Consider the following 20162-nt stretch of genomic DNA (forward strand, 5'->3'; position numbering starts at 1 on the left):
CACCTGGGTGACATATTGGGGGGGTTAATAGGTGAGTGTGAAACTGAACCCGAGACTCAGCACCTTGAGGAAAGGAGAATTAGATAAAAGGCAGGAGGAGGATAGTAGGATGAATAAGGGTTAAAATTAATAGTGGCAGGGGATGTCTGGGGCACAGAAGTTTATAGCATAGGAATAACCAATCCGGAGATGATGAATAGGCTGGGTTACTTCTCTCTTGGAAAGACAAGGCTGAGGGCTAATGGAGGTTTTTATAATTCTGAAAGGTTTTGATAGACACAGAGAATGTTTCCTCTTGTAGGGGGAAGAGCAAAACTAGAGGCCATCAACATAAGATAGTGACTGATAAATCTAATCAAAAATTCGGGAGAAACTTCTTTACCAGAGAGTGGTGAGAATGTGGAACTCGCTACCACAGGGAGGTGTGGAGGTGAATAACATAGATACATTTGAAGGGAAGCTGGATAAACACATGGGGGAGAAATGAACAGAAGATTCACTGAGAGAGTGAGATGAGAAAGGATGGGAGGATTCTCAAGTGAAACTGGCATGGTTTGGGTGGGCTGAATGGCCTTATTCTATGCTGTATATTCAATATAATTGAGCCTGGTATTGCCATTAACTATGACATTGTCCATTCTGTGTAAAAGGGAAACAGTTTCACTCACAGAAGAACATTTCAGCTCATTGCTTCGAGCTATTGTCCAATCACTGCCCCTTGTCATTCAGGTGTCCAAGTGAGGAGCCAAGGCATCAATTCAACTAGAAACATCTCGTGATTGGTTCCAATATAACTTTGAAGACCAAACGGACTGAAATTATTTAAATTTGCTGGGTCCCAGTGCTTTCCCAAAACAATGATGATCTATCAGCCAGTCTTTTCACATTGGAGAGTTTGTTTCATCCAAGACAAAGCAGCCCACTTGATTGGCACCCCACCGACAACCTTAAACATGCACTCCCTCTGCCATCAATACACTGTGGTTGCAGTGTGTACCATTTACAAGATACACTGCAGCAACTTGCCAGGGATCCTTTGACAGCACCTTCCAAATACAACCTCTACCACCTCAAATGACATGGGCAGCAGACACATGGTCCATACTTATGCAACTCCTTCAGCTCACACAAATCCTCTTAGTTCAGTGGCTGTGTGTATGTGTACACAAAACTCTTTCAATCAGAGTCTGTGTCCACGCAGACCCCTTTCAGTCAGAGTCTGTGTCTACACAGACCTCTCTCAGTCAGGGTCCGTGTATGCAGACCCCTTTCAGTCAGAGTCTGTTTGTACGCAAACTCTTTTTAGTCAGAGTCTGTGTGTACATAAACCCCTTTTGATCAGAGTCTGTCTGTACCCTGGCGCCTTTCAGCTCAGCATCACCTTTCTCAGCTCATCCTGCTGCATTCTGGGTAGGTTTTAATTTAACCATTTCCTGGTCTTTGCCCATTCTCCTCTGATTCTGAGCTAGTTTTATATTTATAAGTGTGGCTGTTTGTGCAGTAAGATCCATAACCTAAACTTGAGAGTGGTTCATATGTTAAAAACCCTCGACTTGACCTTCATTAAAAGAGGCTGAAATGCCTCATCTTAAAAAAGTATTTCATTGGCTGAGGGGCTGGAGGATGTTGCATGATACAAGTTCTTCATACACAATGTACAGCACAGAACCAGGCCATTCAGTCCAGGTCATTCATACTGTACACGAGTCTCCTCCCACCTTTCTTCCCCATGTGTTTATCCAGCTTACCCTTACAGATATCTATACAATTCCTCTTAACCACTCCTTGTGGCAGCGAGTTCCACATTCTCTGGGTGAAGAAATTTATTCTCTTAACTTTCTTCTTGCCCCTTTTAATTGTTGCCCAGTTTCTCAGCTCGATCTGCTGATCCTGGAAAGGGCAAAAGGGCAGAGAAAGGATAAGGCAACTGGCTCTTCACATCACTTCCCCGAATACCAGGGCTCAGTCACTCTCATTCTCTTGCCTCTGAGTCAGAAGGTCGTGGGTTCAAGTCCCCACTCCAGAGACTCGAGTCCCCCATTATCCAGGGCTGACACTCTTCCAGCCTTCAGCTGCCAAGTTCCTAAACTCTGGAATTCCCTCCCTTAACCCCTCCACTTCTCCCTCCTCCTTTAAGACTCTGCTTAAAACCTACCTTTTCTTCTCTCAGTGACATCAAGTATTTGAGAAACTGTGTCCAAAACAAAGCTGATTTATTTGACATTTATCCAGAACATTAAACTGCAACTCAGTTACAAACATCAGCAGAAACAGATCCCAATTGTCAGAATAAACATGGTTCAGTCCTGGATGTGATGAGCAGTAACAGCAGAATCCAGCCCCTGCAGTCAAACATGTACTCATTTGTGTGTCAGGAAGTGGGATGAGCAAGTGAATCCCCTCCCACTCTTGGAACATTTAATCAGCCTATTGCCAGTCTGAACTTGCCATTAGGACTGAGTCAATCTATTCCCATATACAAAGTAACTCTTTTGAGTACAAACCCATTTCCATCTGTTGATTCAGATGAAGTTACATTATTTCATAGTTTACCATTGTGAGATTTGAACTTTTGATCTTGGGGTTACAAACCCAGTACCATAACCACTTGGCTATTTAGGCCAAGCCCCCATATATAGAGTAGGTGAATGGCCTCTCCCTGGTTTGTAATCGAGCTTGATGAGAGAGTGAATCTTTTTCCTCCTTCTTGAGTTCTCTGCCCAGACAGGCCTGACCCACTGCTCCACGACCTCCACCAGGGGTAGGGCAAGGAGACAGATCCCGAAACCACCCCAACCAGAACGTGTTGCTGGCACCAATCTGATATATACCCACCTTCCAGGTGACTGAGCCAACCAGCCCCCCAAGGATTGGGAGTTGCTCTGATAGTGATAGCTGAGGTTCCGATTTCTTTCCATCGTGTGGCTGAGCAGGAATCTCCCCCTGCCCCCGCCACTTACCGCCTGCCATGTTGTGTGTTCGAAGGTTTAACAAGTTGATACTAAACCTGTTTGTCTGCATCATGAAGACACTTTCCTTGTCCATCAAGTCTTGGAGTCGGACTTGAACTAGAAGCTTCTGACTCAGTGGCAAGGACACCATCCACTGCTCCACAAGACCTCCTCCATTACCTATTGCCCTCCCCAATATGTCACCCAGGAGTCTACATCGTTATAGAAGGGGAGTCATATTCTACTCGAAATGTTAACTCCGGTTCTCTCTCCACACGTGATTCCAGACCTGTTGAGTGTCTCCAGCGCTTTCTATTTTCATTTTTGTCTAACCCATATTCATCCAACTATCCTCCTCTTGCCTTTTATCTAATTCTCCTCTCCTCGAGGTGCTGCCTCTCGGGTTCAGTTTCACACTCACCTATTGCCCTTCCCAATATGTCACCCAGGTGTCTAAATCTTTACACATGAAGTTAACAAACTGTTTTTGCGAAGGGAGCGTCACAATCAAACCCAGTAACTACCCACATGTGCTTGGTGTCAGGGTGAGGTCACTGCGGCCCCCGCCCCCACTTTCCATCTCAATGATGGGGTTTCGAGACTGGGCTCCGGATGGGTAATGGCGGCCGCAGCTCCCACAATGCCCCGCGCTGGGGAAACCGTCTATCCACCGTGCGGGCTGGCGTCCAGGGACTGCGCATGTCCAAGGGAGAGGGAAAGCTGCGCATGTGCGAGGGACAGCGTCGCCCCACCCCTCAACACCGTAACCTTCACTTTGAGGAAGTGACCAATGGGGAGAGTTGGAGGACCGGAAGGACCTGGTCCTTCAGCAATCAGAGCGTGGCCTTGGTGTGAATGAAGATTGAAATTCACACAGACTAAAACTTCCTCCTGTGTCCAACATCTGTGAGTAAAACACTTTCTTTTCTCCCCCTTTCCATTTCTTTTCTCATTCTGGGGGGAAATTGTTGACTTGCAGGAACTGAAGGGAAAGGAAGTGAATCCAGGGAGGGTGCAGGCTCTGGAAAGGTTGGCCCAGGTCTCTCTCTCTCTCTCTCTCTCTTAAAGACATTGACATCCTTTGCTCCCTCAGCTTGACACATTTATTTGTCTGGCTAAAAGGATGGTCTCTTTCCTAATGTTCACAATTAAAGGGATGGTTTCCCCAAGAGATGGCTGACATTTAAGGGGACAATTTCAGGGTGATTAATTGTCCTGTATTTTCAGGGATTGCTTCTTATTTTGCCTTTTGTCTTGTAATTCTAGGACAGCCTGTGGGAAACTGATCCTGGGAGTCTCCAGAGAGAGTTTGAGTGATTTAAGTGGGACTGCAAGGCAGTGAGTTGGCCAGCAGAGAGATAATGTTGTGACTGAACAAAAAGTTGTAAGTTTTTGTTTATTTTAAACCCCACCACCCCTCCCACTATTATTGTCTCAAGACCCCCTCTTCCCACCCCCTCTCCTTGAAACCAAATGCCCCCCTAACCCACTTTCTTGGTCACCTGCATTGCATCATCTCCTCGGTCCCACACATGCCTCCAGCCCAACTGCTGAAGTGTCCCATGTTTTATTTTGTTAGCATTTTGTCCCTCTGGACAATATAATAATGGAGGACATAGATATGTCTAATATTGTGATAGGGGACTCTTTAGATGTATTATTTATAGTTCTGTAATTAAGTCCATTTATTATCCTTTCCAGTCTTGTAATATAGGACTGTAATTGCGTTTTATATTTGCAATCATAGAGTCATTACAGCACAGAAGGAGCCCGTTTGACAACTCAAGTCCATGCGATTCTCTGTAGAGCAATCCAGTCAGTCCCATTTCCCCTCTATCTCCCAATTCTTCTGCAAGTTTATTTCCTTCAAGTATCCATCCAGTTTAATTCTGATGAAGAGTTATACTGACTCGCAACGTTAACTGGAATCCTCTCCGCAGATGCTGTCAGACCTGCTGAGTTTTTCCAGCTATTTTTGTTTTTGTTTCATTTTTAAATTATTGACCATCTCTGTATCCACCATTCCTGTAGGCAGTGGGTTCCAGATCATCACCACTTGCTCCTGAAATAGAGTTCCTCCCCACAGCCTCATGTTTCTCTAATCATGTGATAGAGTTCTGTGTATTACACACAATTTTAGTGCAGTAATGTTGGGTGTATATTACAGCAGAGTGAGAATGGAGGGAGAATGATGACTTTTGTGAACTCCTTTTACAGGCTGTTAGAAGAGGAGGATTTCCAGACAGAAATCTCAAACCAAACATCAAGATCTGACAGTCGTTCAGTTCATCACGACCTGAATATCATCAGCCTTTGAATCTCGAAGGAGAAATGTTTGTCTGTTCTGTCTGCTTCAAAAGATTTTAAACATCAGTGTGACTGGAAAAGCACCGAGACACAGACATCCGAGTGAGAGTGTTCCATAGCACTGATTGGGGAAAGAGCTTTAACCAGTTACACAGCCTGAAAAAACATCACACCATTCACAGTGGAGAGAGACATTATACATGTCCTGTGTGAGGACAAGGCTTCAACTGACCATTGGATCTGGAGAGACACAAGGACACCCACACCATGGAAAAACCGTGGAAATGTGGGGACTGTGGGAAAGGATTCAGATCCCCATCTGAGCTGGAAGCTCACCGACGCAGTCATACTGGGGAGAGGCCATTTGTCTGCTCTGTATGTGAGAAGGGATTCACTCATTCATCCAACCTGCTGAGACACCAGCGACTTCACACTGGGGAGAGGCCATTCACCTGCTCTGAATGTGGGAATGGGTTCAGTCAGTTATCCAGCCTGCAGTCACACCAGCGAATTCACACTGGGGAGAGGCCATTTATCTGTTCCGAATGTGGGAAGGGATTCAGAAATTCATCCGACCTGCATAAACACCAACGAGATCACACTGGGGAGAGGCCATTTGCTTGCTCTGAATGTGGGAAGAGATTTATTCATTCATCCAACCTGCTGCGACACCAGCGAGTTCACACGGAGGAGACACCATTCTCCTGTTCTGAATGTGGGAAGGCATTCAGTCATTCTTCCAACTTGCAGAGACACCAGCGAGTTCACACTGGGGAGAGGCTGTTCATCTGCTCTCAATGTGAGAAGGGATTCAGTAATTCATCTGACCTGCGGAAACACCAGCGAGTTCACACCGGGGAGAGGCCATTCACCTGCTCTGAGTGTGGGAAAGGATTCAGTAATTCAGCTGACCTGCTGAGACACCAGCGAGTTCACACTGGGGAGAGACCATTCACCTGCTCTGAGTGTGGGAAGGGATTCAATCAGTTATCCCACCTGTTGAGACACCAGCGAGTTCACAAGTGATTCCGGGGGTTGGATTCTGCTGTTTTTGCTGCTGTTAATCACATCCAGGACTGAACCATGTTCATTCTGACACATGGTGAAGTGGGAGGGTCAGAGGGTTTCTTTCTGCTGGACTGGCCAGTCTCATGACTTTGCTTCCAGTGGCTGATGTTCTTTGAGCCTGGGAGTGCACATTTCCACTGAAGTGATCCACAAAAGCTGATAAAGGACATTTATTTTTCCTTGACAGTAAATAGTGTTTCTCCTACCACTACAGGTAAATCTAAACTAAATACAGGAAGTTTAGGAAAACTCAGCAAGTCTGGCAGCATCTTTGGAGAGAGAAACAGAGTTAACGTTTCGAGTCCAGTCTGACTCTTCTCCAGAATTTCAGAGAGGGAGAAATGTGATGGGTTTGACGCTGTTGAGAAAGGGGGGAGGGTCTGGAAGAACAAAAGGGAAAGTCAGGGATTGGTTAGAGGGCGGGAGAGATTGAATAACAAATATATCATGGAACAAAAGGCAAAGGGAGAGGTAATAGTTGTAGTAAAGAAACAAAGCATTGGCCCAGAGTAAGTGTTAACGGCAGAATAAAGGACAGCTCTGTCTGAAAGCAAAAAACATGAAAACAAGATGCAGACTGGCACTTGGCAAATAAAGATCAAAACAGAGAACAGAGTTGACAGTCTGAAGTTGTTGAACTCAATGTTGAGTCCAGAAGGCTGTAAAGTGCCTCATCGGAGGATGAGGTGCTGTTCGTCCAGCTTGTGTTGGGCTTCTCGGGAACATTGCAGCAGGCCGAGGACAGAAATGTGAACATGAGAGCAAGGTGGTGAATTATAATGGCAGCAACTGGAAGGTCAGGGTCATGCTTGTGGACTGAGCGGAGGTGTTCCACAAAGAGGGCAGCAAACAGGGGACAAATGAATTAAAGAGAAAGCATTTGGGTCCAGAACATTGTGCACATCCTTTTACTCTGCTTGTCTTTGATCCTCAAGTAATTTTCTGTTTTTTTTAACCATGTTTTGTTTCATTAATAAACTTTTATCAGTTAAAATATTTTGAGTTTTCTTAAGTTTTCATGATTAGATTTCTGCACTTTAGGGAAAGTGGTTGAGAGGGGTTAGCAGGCTCTTTAACAGAAAGTGAGTCAATAGTATCTTTGAAAAGAGTAGATACTTGAAGGGGGAAAATTTGCAGTGCTGTGGGGAAAGAGCGGAGCACTTGGGTGAATCAGAGAGTCCTTTCAAAGAGATGGGCTGAATGGACTCCTGCAGCCTGTGAATCTGAGCTTCCTGCTTTTGTGCAGGTTAAAACGGACAGATTTCATTTCAGCCTCTCCCCTGTTTGTGTATTTAAAGAGACGGGTTTCTGTTCAGCTCTGTGTGACCGATATAACAATGTCTTCAGCCCTCTGAAAATTTAAACATGGAACAAAGCTAACCTGGCCAATTATAGTCAACAGCCTTCCTGTAGATCTCTCTGGATGCAGCAATGGTCCCATTGTTCTGCTCCATGGAACATTGTACGAAAATGATTAAATGCAATAAAATTAACCCAATAACAACAATGATCAATGGTCTAATGACAACAAGCCTCATTCAAGATGTGGTGATGCTAATCTAAGGATTAAAAGTGGGTTTCCAGAACCATCTTGGGCTTGCGAGTTGGACTCTAGCTGTGGAGATACTGAGTGACCCCTGGGGCAGGATTGTGGGAAATCACTGTTGGTTCAGGAACCTGAGGAAGATTCACACTCATACCTGGGGTGGTCGCCCAATTGAGGTGGGGAAAGTTGCTCATGTATTTCAGAAGTATGCCTTTTTCTTTAAATAAACATTGATATTAATAGTTATTTCAGAGTCCTATCTTGCCTGATGGTTAATTCTCTTTCAAATTAACACATTTGAGAGGGTCAATTTGAAATATAGGGATTCAATTTGTAACTAAGTGATTAGGCACCTGCAACCAATTTTATTGACATACCTTTTAACACTGAGAGAGAGCCTCGAGAAGGTGCAAGAAAGATTCACAGGGGTGATACCAGAACTGAGTGTGTTTCAGTTACAGGATAGATTGAATAGGCTGGGAATATTTTCTCTAGAAATGAGAAAGCTGAGGGCTGACCTGATAGAGGACTTTAAGATTATGATGGGGTGACAGGGTTGATGTCATCAAGTCATCACTGTCAGCCTGAAAAAACATCACCATTCTCAGCGGGGAGAAATCGTACATGTGTTCTGTGTGTGGACTCGGCTTCCACTGATTGTTGAACCTGAAGAATCACAAGCACACCCGCACCGTGGAGAAACAGTGGAAAACCCCATTGAAGCTTAGAAACTCATTGACGCAGTCACACCGGGGAGAGGCCATTCACCTGCTCTGAGTGTGGGATGGGATTCAGTGATTCATCCAACTTCCAGAGGCATCAGCGAGTTCACACCGGGGAAAAGCCATTTACCTGTTCTGAGTGGGAAGGGATTCAGTATTTCAACCCATCTGCACACACACCAGTGAGTTCACAGCGGGGAGAGGCCGTTCACCTGCTCTGAGTGTGGGAAGGGATTCACTGTTTCATCCACCCTGCTGGCACACCAGCGAATTCACACTGGGGAGATGCCCTTCACCTGCGCCGAGTGCAGTAAGGGATTCACTGACTCATACAGCCTGCAGACTCACAAGCGAGTTCACACCGGGCAGAGATGGTTCACCTGCACTGAGTGTGGGAATGGATTCACTCATTCATCCAATCTGCAGACACACCAGCGAGTTCACACTGGGGAGAGGCCGTTCATCTGCACTCAGTGTGGGAAGGGATTCACTCACTCATCGCACTTGCTGAGATATCAGCAAGTTCACAAGTGATTACAGGTTTTGGATTCTGCTGTTATTGCTGCTGTTAATCACATCCAGGACCGAACCATGTTCATTCTGACACTTGGTGAAGTGGGAGGGTCGGAGGGTTTCTTTCTGCTGGACTGGCCGGTCTCATGAATTTGCTTCCATTGGTCTGATGATCTTTGAGCCTTGGAATTCACATTTCTGCTGAAATGACCTGCAAAAGCTGACAAAATAGATTTATTTTATCCTGGATACTAAATAGTGTTTTTCTACCACTACAGGTTGATCTAAAATAAATACAGAAAGTGTTGGAAAGGTCTGGCAGCATCTGTGGAGAGAGAAACAGATTTCATATACGAGTCCAATATGACTTCTTCAGAAGTAAAGAGAGGGAGAAATGTGATGAGTTTGACGCTGTTGAGAAAGGGGGGGGGGGTCAGGTAGAGAAAAGGGAAAGTCAGGGATTGATTTATGGGTAGCGAGATTAAATGACAAAAATATCATGGAAACACACATCAAAGGCGTAGTAATGGTTGTTGTAAAGAAACAAAGCATTCACCTAGAGTAAGTATTAATGGTAGAATAAGGGACAGCTCTGTCTGAAAGCAAAAATCATGAAAATGAGATACAGACTGGCACTTGGTTAAAAAACACCTTGTCCCCTGTCAACGCAAGATGACCGCACAAGATGGCCGCCAATACCCATCTGCACATGTGCACTTGTCCGTGTGAGCGCTCAACACCAATAAGGTCATTGGCCGGATGCACCTGCAGTAAACGCAGGCCGATTAGAAACGTTGGAAAGTAAAACCATACATTTCCGTTGTTATTGTTAACAAAACTACATATGTTACAGATTGTTGAAGAGAAACAGTGGATTGTATTTAACTCTATGTTAAAAGAAACAGACAGTGCAGAGAATAGTAAAATGTTTCAGGTATTGATGAGCGAGCTGCCAGGATTTGTATGTAATAGAACTGAAAATACGCCATAGAAACAGAGAAAGCTAAAGGAAGTGACCAAGGGGAAAATGGGTATTGAATTTTGTTCTGAATGAAATAGCCCTTTCTTGGTCCAAAATTCACACTCTAGGTTGGTCATTGAATTTTGTTCTTCCGTTTCAGTTCTCATTATGATTGCTGCAAGTTCAAAATTGGTTTAAAAACGGAGAAACTAACTGGAGAGGATGAGTATCACACTGAGGCTAAGGGATGAGTAGAGTTCTGATCTCCGTCACTGACAATGATGTCACTGCGTGAAGTGGTACAACTGAGCATGCCCCTCATCAGAGGATGAGGTGCTGTTCGTCCAGCTTGTGTTGGGCTTCTTGGGAACATTGCAGCAGGCCGAGGACAGAAATGTGAGCATGAGAGCAAGGTGGTGAATTATAATGGCAGCAACTGGAAGGTCAGGGTCGTGCTCGTGGACTGAGTGGAGGTGTTCCACAAAGAGGGCAGCGAACAGGGGACAGATGGATTAAAGAGAAAGCATTTGGGTCCAGAACATTGTGCACATCCTTTTACTCTGGTTGTCTTTGATCTTCAAGTAATTTTCTGCTTTTAACTATGTTCTGTTTCATTAATAAACTTTTATCAGTAAAAATATTTGATTTTTCTGGGCTTTTCATGATTGGATTTCTGCACTTTAGGGAAAGTGCGTGAGAGGGGTTGGCAGGCTCTTTAACAGAAAGTGAGTCCCTTGAACGTAATTGGTGAAGGAGCCAGAGGGGGAGATGAGATTTTATTTTTGACACAGCGATCTTAGAAAATGGGGGTTGGGGGTCAATTAACTGTTTATCCCCTTTTCCCAAACTCTGAAATGATCCACAGTGATAACCCTTATTGGTGACAGCAGTTAGATTTTATTCAGTATAAATAAGACCTGACACATGCTCATGTCTGAGCAGTAGTATCAAAGTGCAGCAGCATTACCATTACACTCTGGGTAGAAGCACCATCTCCACGTAAATGCTCCCTGGTCTGCCCCAGATGCCATGGCACCAGTCAATGCAATATGTAAAACCTCTACAAATCTCTGTGCTCGGGGAATCCCTTCTGATACTTTTTTACTATGGAGACTGATTTAACCCAATCATTGCTGAGCTAACATTTGAACGGACCAATTACAAAACCTGTCATTGAACCATCTGTACCTGCCCAAGCCCGTCAAACTCTCAAACAATTGGCTTCCCACGCCCCGTCCCCGTACAGGGAGTCAGCATTCCAAACCACAATTCCATCCTGTCACCTGTCAACCATCCTCACCCAGAGAGTAATCACAACACGAATAAAAACAGGAGAAGTGTAACAATCAAATTAAAAATAAATGCACAGCCGGTCATAGTTTTTAATTCAGTGTTCACTAATTGGCAAGAAATCCTGAAGTAGGGGGTTCCCCAGGATTCTTACAGTCCACACCTTGAGGGGGAGGAGAACTTTCTCTTTGACCCCTCACTCAATTTCACTTCGTTATTTTCCAGTTCTGTTCTGGCCCCACCTGGGGTAACATCTACTCGATCTTTTCTTCTCCTGAAGGAGCGCCGTGAGTTCTAGATTACTAGTACATAAGGACATATGCTTCAGGCAACAGATCAGGCATGGATGTAAAAGATTCTCCAGCTCTCTCCTCACTCCTGTCTAACTTGTGGACAGTTCTCACTCAGTATTATTTCTCCCAAGCCCTTAATTGTCCCAACCCAAATGTTTGTCTCTGTTACTTCAATTTTACTTATATTTTGACAATGACCAATGTGTTTAATTCTATCCTGACTGTTTTAAAGTCAGTTTCTCTCTGGAATGTGTGACAGTGCCTTGATGATGTCAAAATGTTGTCTCATTCCCCTGGCCACATTAACCATTTGATGTCAGGCTGTTTGTCAAGTAGCTGTGTATGTTTGGGACCCAGTCTTCATCCACTTTACCATGAATTTACGCGTGCTATTGTCTTCACATGTAAGAAATCACATCTGCACACTCACACCAGTATCCCAATGTCAGGCCACATATTCTGAACTTTGAGGTGTGCTTATCAAAAGATCAAAGCGAGTGTCCTTGCTTATCTCCCCCTGTTATGGCCCTGATATTTCATGTGTTGGCCAGGCCGTCAAATGTGGTTTTCTTTTTTTAAAATCATTGTTAAAGGAAACAAATATTTCCAATATATCAAAGTATTCATCTGATCTCCACTTTCTTGCCTTTCACTAGAATGTAGGTGGATACCAGATTGATATATTCCACTGAGCAACACCGAAGGTGAGTTATTCCAATTCCTTTACTGTCCAGTACAATATATTCATAATATTTTCAAAACAGAAATTCAACATTCACATTTGATTTCAGGCTTGTGATGTCAAACTGGGGTTGTTCACCTTGGAGCAAAGGAGGTTGAGGGGAGATTTGATGGAGATGTACAAGACTATGACAGGTTTAGAATAAGGAGGACAAAGAAAAGCTGTTCCCATCAGCTGATGGTACAAGGACGAGGGGGACACAGATTTAAGGTTTTGGGCAGGAGATGCAGGGGGGGATGTGAGGAGGAATATTTTTACACAGCGAATGGTAATGTCCTGGAACTTGCTGCCTTTGAGTGTGGTGGAAACAGAGGAGATGAGCGAAATTTAAATGAAATTGCATGGGCAGTACAGGGAAATAAAGCTGCCAGGCTACGGGGATACCACGAAGCAATGGGACTGACTGGTTTGCTCTATATAGAGCTATCATGGACTCGATAGACGGAATGGCCCCATTTTCTTCCCTAATGACTCAATGATCTAAAGAGGACAATTGTAGCTGCTCCAGTCTCTCCAAATAACTGAAGTCCCTCATCTCTGGTGCCATTCTCGTAAACCTCCTCTGCATCCTCTCTAAGAACTTCACATCTTTCCAAAAGTGTGGGGCCCAGATATAGGGTTCCATTCTCGAGGGATAGAATTGAAAAGCAGGGAGGTTATGTTCAACTTGTTTCAAACCATGGTTAGACTACACTGGGAGTACTGTCAACATTTGTGATCTCCAGTTAGAAAAAGGAAATAGAGGCACTGGAGAAGGGGCAACAAAGATTCACAAGAATAATCCCAGAACTGAGAGCATTTAACCCTCAGGAAAGGCTGGGGCTGCTTTTCTCTAGAAAAGAGAAGACTGAAGGGTGACCTGATGGAAGTCTTAAAGATGGTGAAGGGGTTTAATAAACCAATAGGGATTTCATGAGAAACCTCTTTACCCAGCAAATGGTGAGAATGTGGAACTTGCTACCACAGTGAGTGGTTGAGGTGAATAGCATGAATACATTTAAGGGGAAGCTAGATACATACATGAGGGAGAAAGGAATAGAAGGATGTGCTGATGGGGGGAGATGAAGAGGGGTGGGTGGAGGCTCATGTGGAGCATAAATACTGACAGAGACCAATAGAGCCGACTGGCCTAGCCCTGTGCTGTAGACTCAATGGAAAAGAGACAAATGTATTTATTTTAGATCTACCTCCAGTCGTAAGAAAAGCATTATTTACTGTCGAGGATAAAGTAAATGTCCTTCATCAGCTTTTGCAGATCATTTCAGTGGAAATGTGCACTCCCAGGCTCAAAGAGCATCAGTTCACTGGAATCAAAGTCATGAGACCGGCCAGTCTAGCAGAAAGAAACCCTCTGACCCTCCCACTTCACCAAGTGTCAGAATGAACCTGGTTCAGTCCTGGATGTGATTAACAGCAGCAAAAACAGCAGAATCCAACCCCTGTAATCACTTGTGAACTCACTGGTGTCTCAGGAGGTTGCTTGGCTGATTGAAGCCCTTCCCACACACAGGGCAGATGAACGGCCTTTCCCCTGTGTGAACTCACTGGTGAGTCAGCAGGCTATATGAATCTCTGAATCCCTTCTCACACTCAGAGCAGGTGAACGGCCTCTCCCCGGTGTGAACTCGCTGATGTGTCCGCAGGCCAGATGAATCACTGAATCCCTTCCCACACGTAGAACCGGTGAATGGCCTCTCCCCAGTGTGAACTCGCCGGTGTGTCTGCAGGTTTGATAACTGTATGAATTCCTTCCCACACTCAGAGCAGGTGAACGGTCTCTCACCGGTGTGAACTAGTTAGTACGACATTATGTTGGATAAATGACTGAAACTCTTTCCACTCACAGAGCAGATGAATGGCCTCTCCCCAATGTGACTGTGTCTGAATTTCCAGCTCAGATGGGCATCTGAATCCCTTCCCACAATCCCTGCATTTCCACGGTTTCTCCTTGGTGCAGGTGTCTTTGTGTCTCTTCAGGTCCAATGGTCAGTTGAAGCCTCATCCACACACAGAACATGTACAATGTCTCTCCTCACTGTGAATGGTGATTTTTTTTAGTCTGTGTAACTGGTGAAAGCTCTTTTCACAGTCAGTGCACTGGAAACTCTCTTACTCGGGTGTGTGTCTCAGTGCTTTTCCAGTCACACAGATGTTTAAAACTGATTGAGGCTGACGGAGCAGACAAACATTCCTCCTTCTGGATTCAGAGGCTGGTGGTATTCAGGTCCTGATGAAATGGTTTGCTCTCTCAGAGCTTGATGTGATGTTTACATTGAGATTTCTGTCTGCAAATCCCCCTTCTGATATACTGTAAAAGGCAATTACAAAATTCATCACTGTCAGTACAGGACAGAAATTCAGAAACAACAATTCTACTTTGTATGGAGCATTCATTCCTCTCTCATTCCCCAAAAGCTGTAAATCTGTATCCCACACACTCTCCCTCCATTCTCACTCTGCTGTACCGAATGGGCACCCTCCCAATTCTCCTGAAGGTGCCGATTCATGCTCATGAAAAAACGCATGTTCACTGATTCCTGTCCAAGACTTGAAAATCCACATAGAAGTATATTTACCGATGAGAGGTACAGGGACAATGCAAGGAAGAACTTTATTTATTTTGCGTGTGGTCACGATATTGGACTTGAATTTCCAAATGGACTCTTTCTGTGTTGTAATGAATGTAAGGCTGGAAATATATAAGGTAGCTCCAGTACTATATTACAAGGTGAGAAATAATAAATGAACTTGATGACACAGCCAAAAATATATTGAATATGTATGTACCTACATATATTAAAAGACTAGAAATAATAATAAATGTACTTTATACCTGAACCATTAATATCAAGTCTAATATGTACCTCGTAACAACACCAGACATATCTCTGTCCTATTTTAATTTACTGTCCCCTTAAATGTCAGCCATCTCGTGGGGAAACCACCCCCTTAATTGTGAACATTAGGAAAGGGACCATCCTTTTAGCCAAACAAATAAATGTGTCAAGCTGAGGGAGCAAAGGATGTCAATGTCTTTAAGAGAGAGAGAGAGACCTGGGCCAACCTTTCCAGAGTCTGCACCCTCCCTGGATTCACTTCCTTTCCCTTCAGTTCCTGCAAGTCAACAATTTGCCCCCAGGATGAGAAAAAAAATGGAAAGGGGGAGAAAAGAAAGTGTTTTACTCACAGATGTTGGACACAGGAGGAAGTTTTAGTCTGTGTGAGGCTCAATCTTCATTCACACAGAGCCCGCGCTCTGATTGGCTGGAGGTCCAGAGTCCATCCGGTCCTCCAGTTCTCGCCATTGGTCAATCCCTGGCATGAAAACAATTTGGCAGCGGAAGCATTTGTGACGGTGGGAGATACTTTGACCTCATGTTTAATTCATCCACTTTATTGCAAATGCTCCTTGCATTAAGGCACAAAGCCTTAAGGCTTGTCTTTTTAACATTACTTGTCCCATTCCCACTATTTTTCACTGAGGCCCTGTTTGATTCTTGCCCTTGATTTCTCTGCCTATCACTTTTCTAATTCCCCTTTCTGTCTTTTGTTCATGTCTTTGATTTCCCTTCCTCTGACCCCTTGCATAGGTTCCCACCCCCTGCCATTTTAGCTTAAACCCTCCCCAGCCACTCTGGCAAACGTTCCCCCTAGAACATCAGTCCCGCTCCTGCCCAGGTGTAACCCAGCCAGTTTGTATTGGTACCACCTTGCCCAGAACCGGTCTCAATGTCCCATGAATTTGAAACACTCCCCCTCGCACCATCTCTTCAGTCACGTATTCACCTGATATATGCTGCTGTTTCTACTCTGACTAGCACGTAGCATTGGTAGTAATCCTGAGATCACTACCTTTGAGGTCCTACATTTCAACTTACTTCCTAACTCCCTATATTCTGCTTTGAGGACCTCATCCCTTTTTTTTACATAGAAACTAGGACCAGGAGTAGGCTATTCAGCCCCTCGAGGCGCTCCACCATTCATTATGATCATGGCTGATCATCTAACTCAATAGCCTGCTCCCACTTTCTCCCCATATCCTTTGATCCCTTTCTCCCCAAGAGCTACATCTAATTTCTTCTTAAAAACATACAATGTTTTGATCTCAACTACTTTCTGTGGTAATGAATTCCACAGGCTCAGCACTCTCTGGGTGAAGAAATTTCTCCTCATCTCAGTCCTAAATGGTCTACCCCATATCCTCAGACTGTGACCCCTGGTTCTGGACTCCCCCACCATCGGGAACATCCTTCCTGCATCTACCCTGTCTAGTCCTGTTAGAATTTTATAGGTTTCAATGAGATCCCACCTCATTCTTCTGAACTCCAGTGAATATAATCCTAATCAACTCAATCTCTCCTCATATGTCAGTCCTACCATCCCAGGAATCAGTCGGGTAAACCTTTGCTGCAATCCCTCTATAGCAAGTACATCCTTCCTCAGATAAGGAGCCCAAAACTGCACACAATATTCCAGGTATGGTCTCACCAAGGCCCTGTACAATTGCAGCAAGACATCCCTGTTCCTGTACTCGAATCCTCTGGCTATGAAAGCCAACATACCATTTGCCTTCTTTACTGCCTGCTGCACCTGCATGCTTACCTTCAGCGACTGGTGTCCAAGGACACCCAAGTCTCGTTGCACATTCCCCTCTCTCAATTTAGAGCCATTCAGATAATCGTCTGCCTTCCTGTTTTTGCTACCAAAATGGATAACCTCACATTTATCCACATTATACTGCATCAGCCATGCATTTACCTACTCACTCAGCTTGTCCAAATCACACTGAAGCATCTCTGCATCCTCCTCACAGCTCACCCTCCCACCCACCTCATCCGCAAAGCTGGAGATATTACATTTAATTCCCTCATCTAAATCATTAATATATATTGTGAATAACTGGAATCCCAGCTACGATCCCTGCGTTACCTCACTAGTCACTGCCTGCCATTCATAAAAGACTCATTTATTCCTACTCTTTCTTTCCTGTCTGTCAACCAGTTTTCTATCCATCTCAATACACGACCCCCAATCCCATGATTTTACACACTAATCTTTTATGTAGGACTTTGTCGAAAGCCTTTTGAAAGTCCAAATAAACCACATCCACTGGCTCCCCCTCATCAACTTTACTGGTTACATCCTCGAAAAATTCCAGTAGGTTTGTCAAGCATGATTTCCCTTTCATAAATCCATGCTGACTCTGTCTGATTCTGCCACTGTTTTCCACGTGCGCAGTTATTACATCTTTTACAATGGTCTCTAGAATATTACCTCTGTCATTTGTGGCAATGTGTACCATGACTACTTGCTGTTCACCCTCCCCCTTCAGAATGTCCTGTAGCCAGTCTGAGACATCCTTGACCGTAGCACCAGGGAGGCAACATACCAAAGCAAAAACAAAAACACCTGGAAAAACTCAGCAGGTCTGGCAGCATCTGCGGAGAGGAACACAGTTAACGTTTTGAGTCCATATGACTCTTCAACAGAACTAAGGAAAAATAGAAAAGAGGTAAAATATAAGCTGGTTTAAGGGGGATGGGATGGGACAAGAAGAGCTGGATCGAGGGCCAGTGATAGGTGGAGATAACCAAAAGATGTCACAGGCAAAAGGACAAAGAGGTGTTGAAGGTGGTGATATTATCTAAAGGAATGTGATCATTAAGGGTAGAAAGCAGGACCAGTAAGATACAGATAGCCCTAGAGGGGGCGGTGTGGAGTGAAGGAATTGAAAAAGGCTAAAAGTTAGAGATTAAACAATGGATGGAAATACATTTAAAAATAATGGAAATAAGTGGGAAAAGAAAAATCTATATAAATTATTGGAAAAAACAAAAAGGAGGGGGAAAAATCAGAAAGGGGGTGGGGATGGAGGAGAGAGTTCATGATCTAAAACTGTTGAACTTAATATTCGGTCTTGAAGGCTGTGAAGTGCCTAGTTGGAAGATGAGGTGCTGCTCCTCCAGTTTGCGTTGAGCTTCACTGGAACAATGCAGCAAGCCAAGGACAGACATGTGGGCATGAAAGCAGGGTGGTGTGTTGAAATGGCAAGTGATAGGGAGGTCTGGGTAATGCTTGTGGACAGACCGAAGGTGTTCTGCAAAGCAGTCACCCAGTCTGCGTTTGGTCTCTCCAATGTAGAGGAAACTGCATTGGGAGTAACGAATGCAGTAGACTAAGTTGAAGTGAAATGCTGCTTCACTTGAAAGGAGTGTTTGGGCCCTTGGTCGGTGAGGAGAGGGTAAGTAAAGGGGCAGGTGTTGCACCTTCTGTGGTTGCATGGGAAGGTGCTGTGAGAGGGGGATGAGCTGTAGGGGGTGATGGAGGAATGGACTAGGGTGTCCCAGAGGGAACAATCCCTGTGGAATGCCGCTAGAGGGGTGAAGGGAGGATGTGTTTGGTGGTGGCATCATGCTGGAGTTGGCGGAAATGGCGGAGGATGAACCTTTGAATGCGGAGGCTGGTGGGGTGATAAGTGAGGACAAAGGGGACTCTATCATGTTTCTGGGAGGGAGAGGAAGGTGTGAGGGCGGATGCGCGGGAGATGGGCTGGACACAGTTGAGGGCCCTGTCAACCACCGTGGGTGGAAATCCTTGGTTAAGGAAGAAGGAGGACGTGTCAGAGGAACTGTTTTTGAAAGTGGCATCCTCAGAACAGATGCGACGGAGGCGAAGGAACTGAGAAAATGGGATGGAGTCCTCACAGGAAGCGAGGTGTGAGGAGCTGTAGTCAAGGCAGCTGTGGGAGTCGGTAGGCTTGTAATGGATATTGGTAGACAGTCTATCACCAGAAATTGAGACAGAGAGGTCAAGGAAGGGAAGGGAAGTGTCAGAGATGGACCATGTGAAAATGATGGAGGGGTGGAAATTGGAAGCAAAATTAATAAATTTTTCCAGGTCCAGACGAGAGCATGAAGCAGCACCGAGGTAATCATCGATGTACCGGAGAAAGAGTTGTGGGAGGGGGCCGGAATAGGACTGGAACAAGGAATGTTCCACATACCCCATAAAGAGACAGGCATAGCTGGGGCCCATGCAGGTACCCATAGCCACACACTTTATTTGGAGGAAGTGAGAGGAGTTTAAGGAGAAATTGTTCAGTGAGAGAACAAGTTCAGCCAGACAGAGGAGAGTAGTGGTGGATGGGGATTGTTCGGGCTTCTGTTCGAGGAAGAAGTGGAGAGCCCTCAGACCATCCTGGTGGGGGATGGAGGTGTAGAGGGATTGGATGTCCATGGTGAAGAGGAGGCGGTTGGGGCCAGGGAACTGGAAATTGTTGATATGATGTAGGGTGTCAGAGGAATCACGGATGTAGGTGGGAAGGGACTGGACAAGGGAAGAGAGAAGCGAGTCAAGATACCATCCCGGAATCTCGTTTGTGGCCACAGAAACGCCTATCTATTCCCCTTACAATTGAATCCCCTATAACTATTGCATTCCCACACTTTTTACTCCCCCCCTGTGCAGCAGAGCCAACCGTGATGTAACGAATTTGGCTGTTGCTTTTACCCCTGAGAGGCCATTCCCCTCTCTATACCTTCTACCCATGATACTCTCCACCTCGCGGACACTCCAGTGTTCCCAGCCGCTGCTTCAACTCTGAAACCCGGGCTTCCAGGATCCACAGCTGGTGACTCTTCAACTCCCGGCTCCTCTCACGCTTCCCTTCAACTCCCGACTCCTCTCTCCCTTCCCTTCAACTACCAGCTCCTCTCACGCTTCTCTTCAAGTGCCAGCTCCTCTCGCGCTTCTCTTCCTGAACAATAGAG

At 45.0% G+C, this 20162-nt stretch overlaps 1 protein-coding gene, 1 long non-coding RNA gene and 1 pseudogene across 2 annotated transcripts; all 3 read left to right on the forward strand.

The window, feature by feature from the left end:
• Nucleotides 1–3733: 3733 nt before the first annotated feature.
• LOC121273651 lies at nt 3734–5273 on the forward strand. Its single transcript, XR_005942053.1, has 3 exons — nt 3734–3857; nt 4218–4335; nt 5169–5273. It is a non-coding gene; the product is annotated as an uncharacterized LOC121273651 (long non-coding RNA).
• Nucleotides 5274–5351: 78 nt separating this feature from the next.
• On the forward strand, nt 5352–6555 carry LOC121273570 (gastrula zinc finger protein XlCGF49.1-like). The gene is made up of 2 exons (XM_041180738.1): nt 5352–6272; nt 6541–6555. The coding sequence occupies exons 1-2, from the start codon at nt 5526–5528 to the stop codon at nt 6553–6555; spliced, it is 762 nt and encodes a 253-aa protein (XP_041036672.1). The 5' UTR covers nt 5352–5525.
• Nucleotides 6556–6773: 218 nt separating this feature from the next.
• On the forward strand, nt 6774–9128 carry LOC121273571 (annotated as a pseudogene).
• Nucleotides 9129–20162: the final 11034 nt, after the last annotated feature.

This window comes from Carcharodon carcharias (genome assembly GCF_017639515.1).
Source record: "Carcharodon carcharias isolate sCarCar2 chromosome 27 unlocalized genomic scaffold, sCarCar2.pri SUPER_27_unloc_1, whole genome shotgun sequence".
Taxonomy (NCBI): domain Eukaryota; kingdom Metazoa; phylum Chordata; class Chondrichthyes; order Lamniformes; family Lamnidae; genus Carcharodon; species Carcharodon carcharias.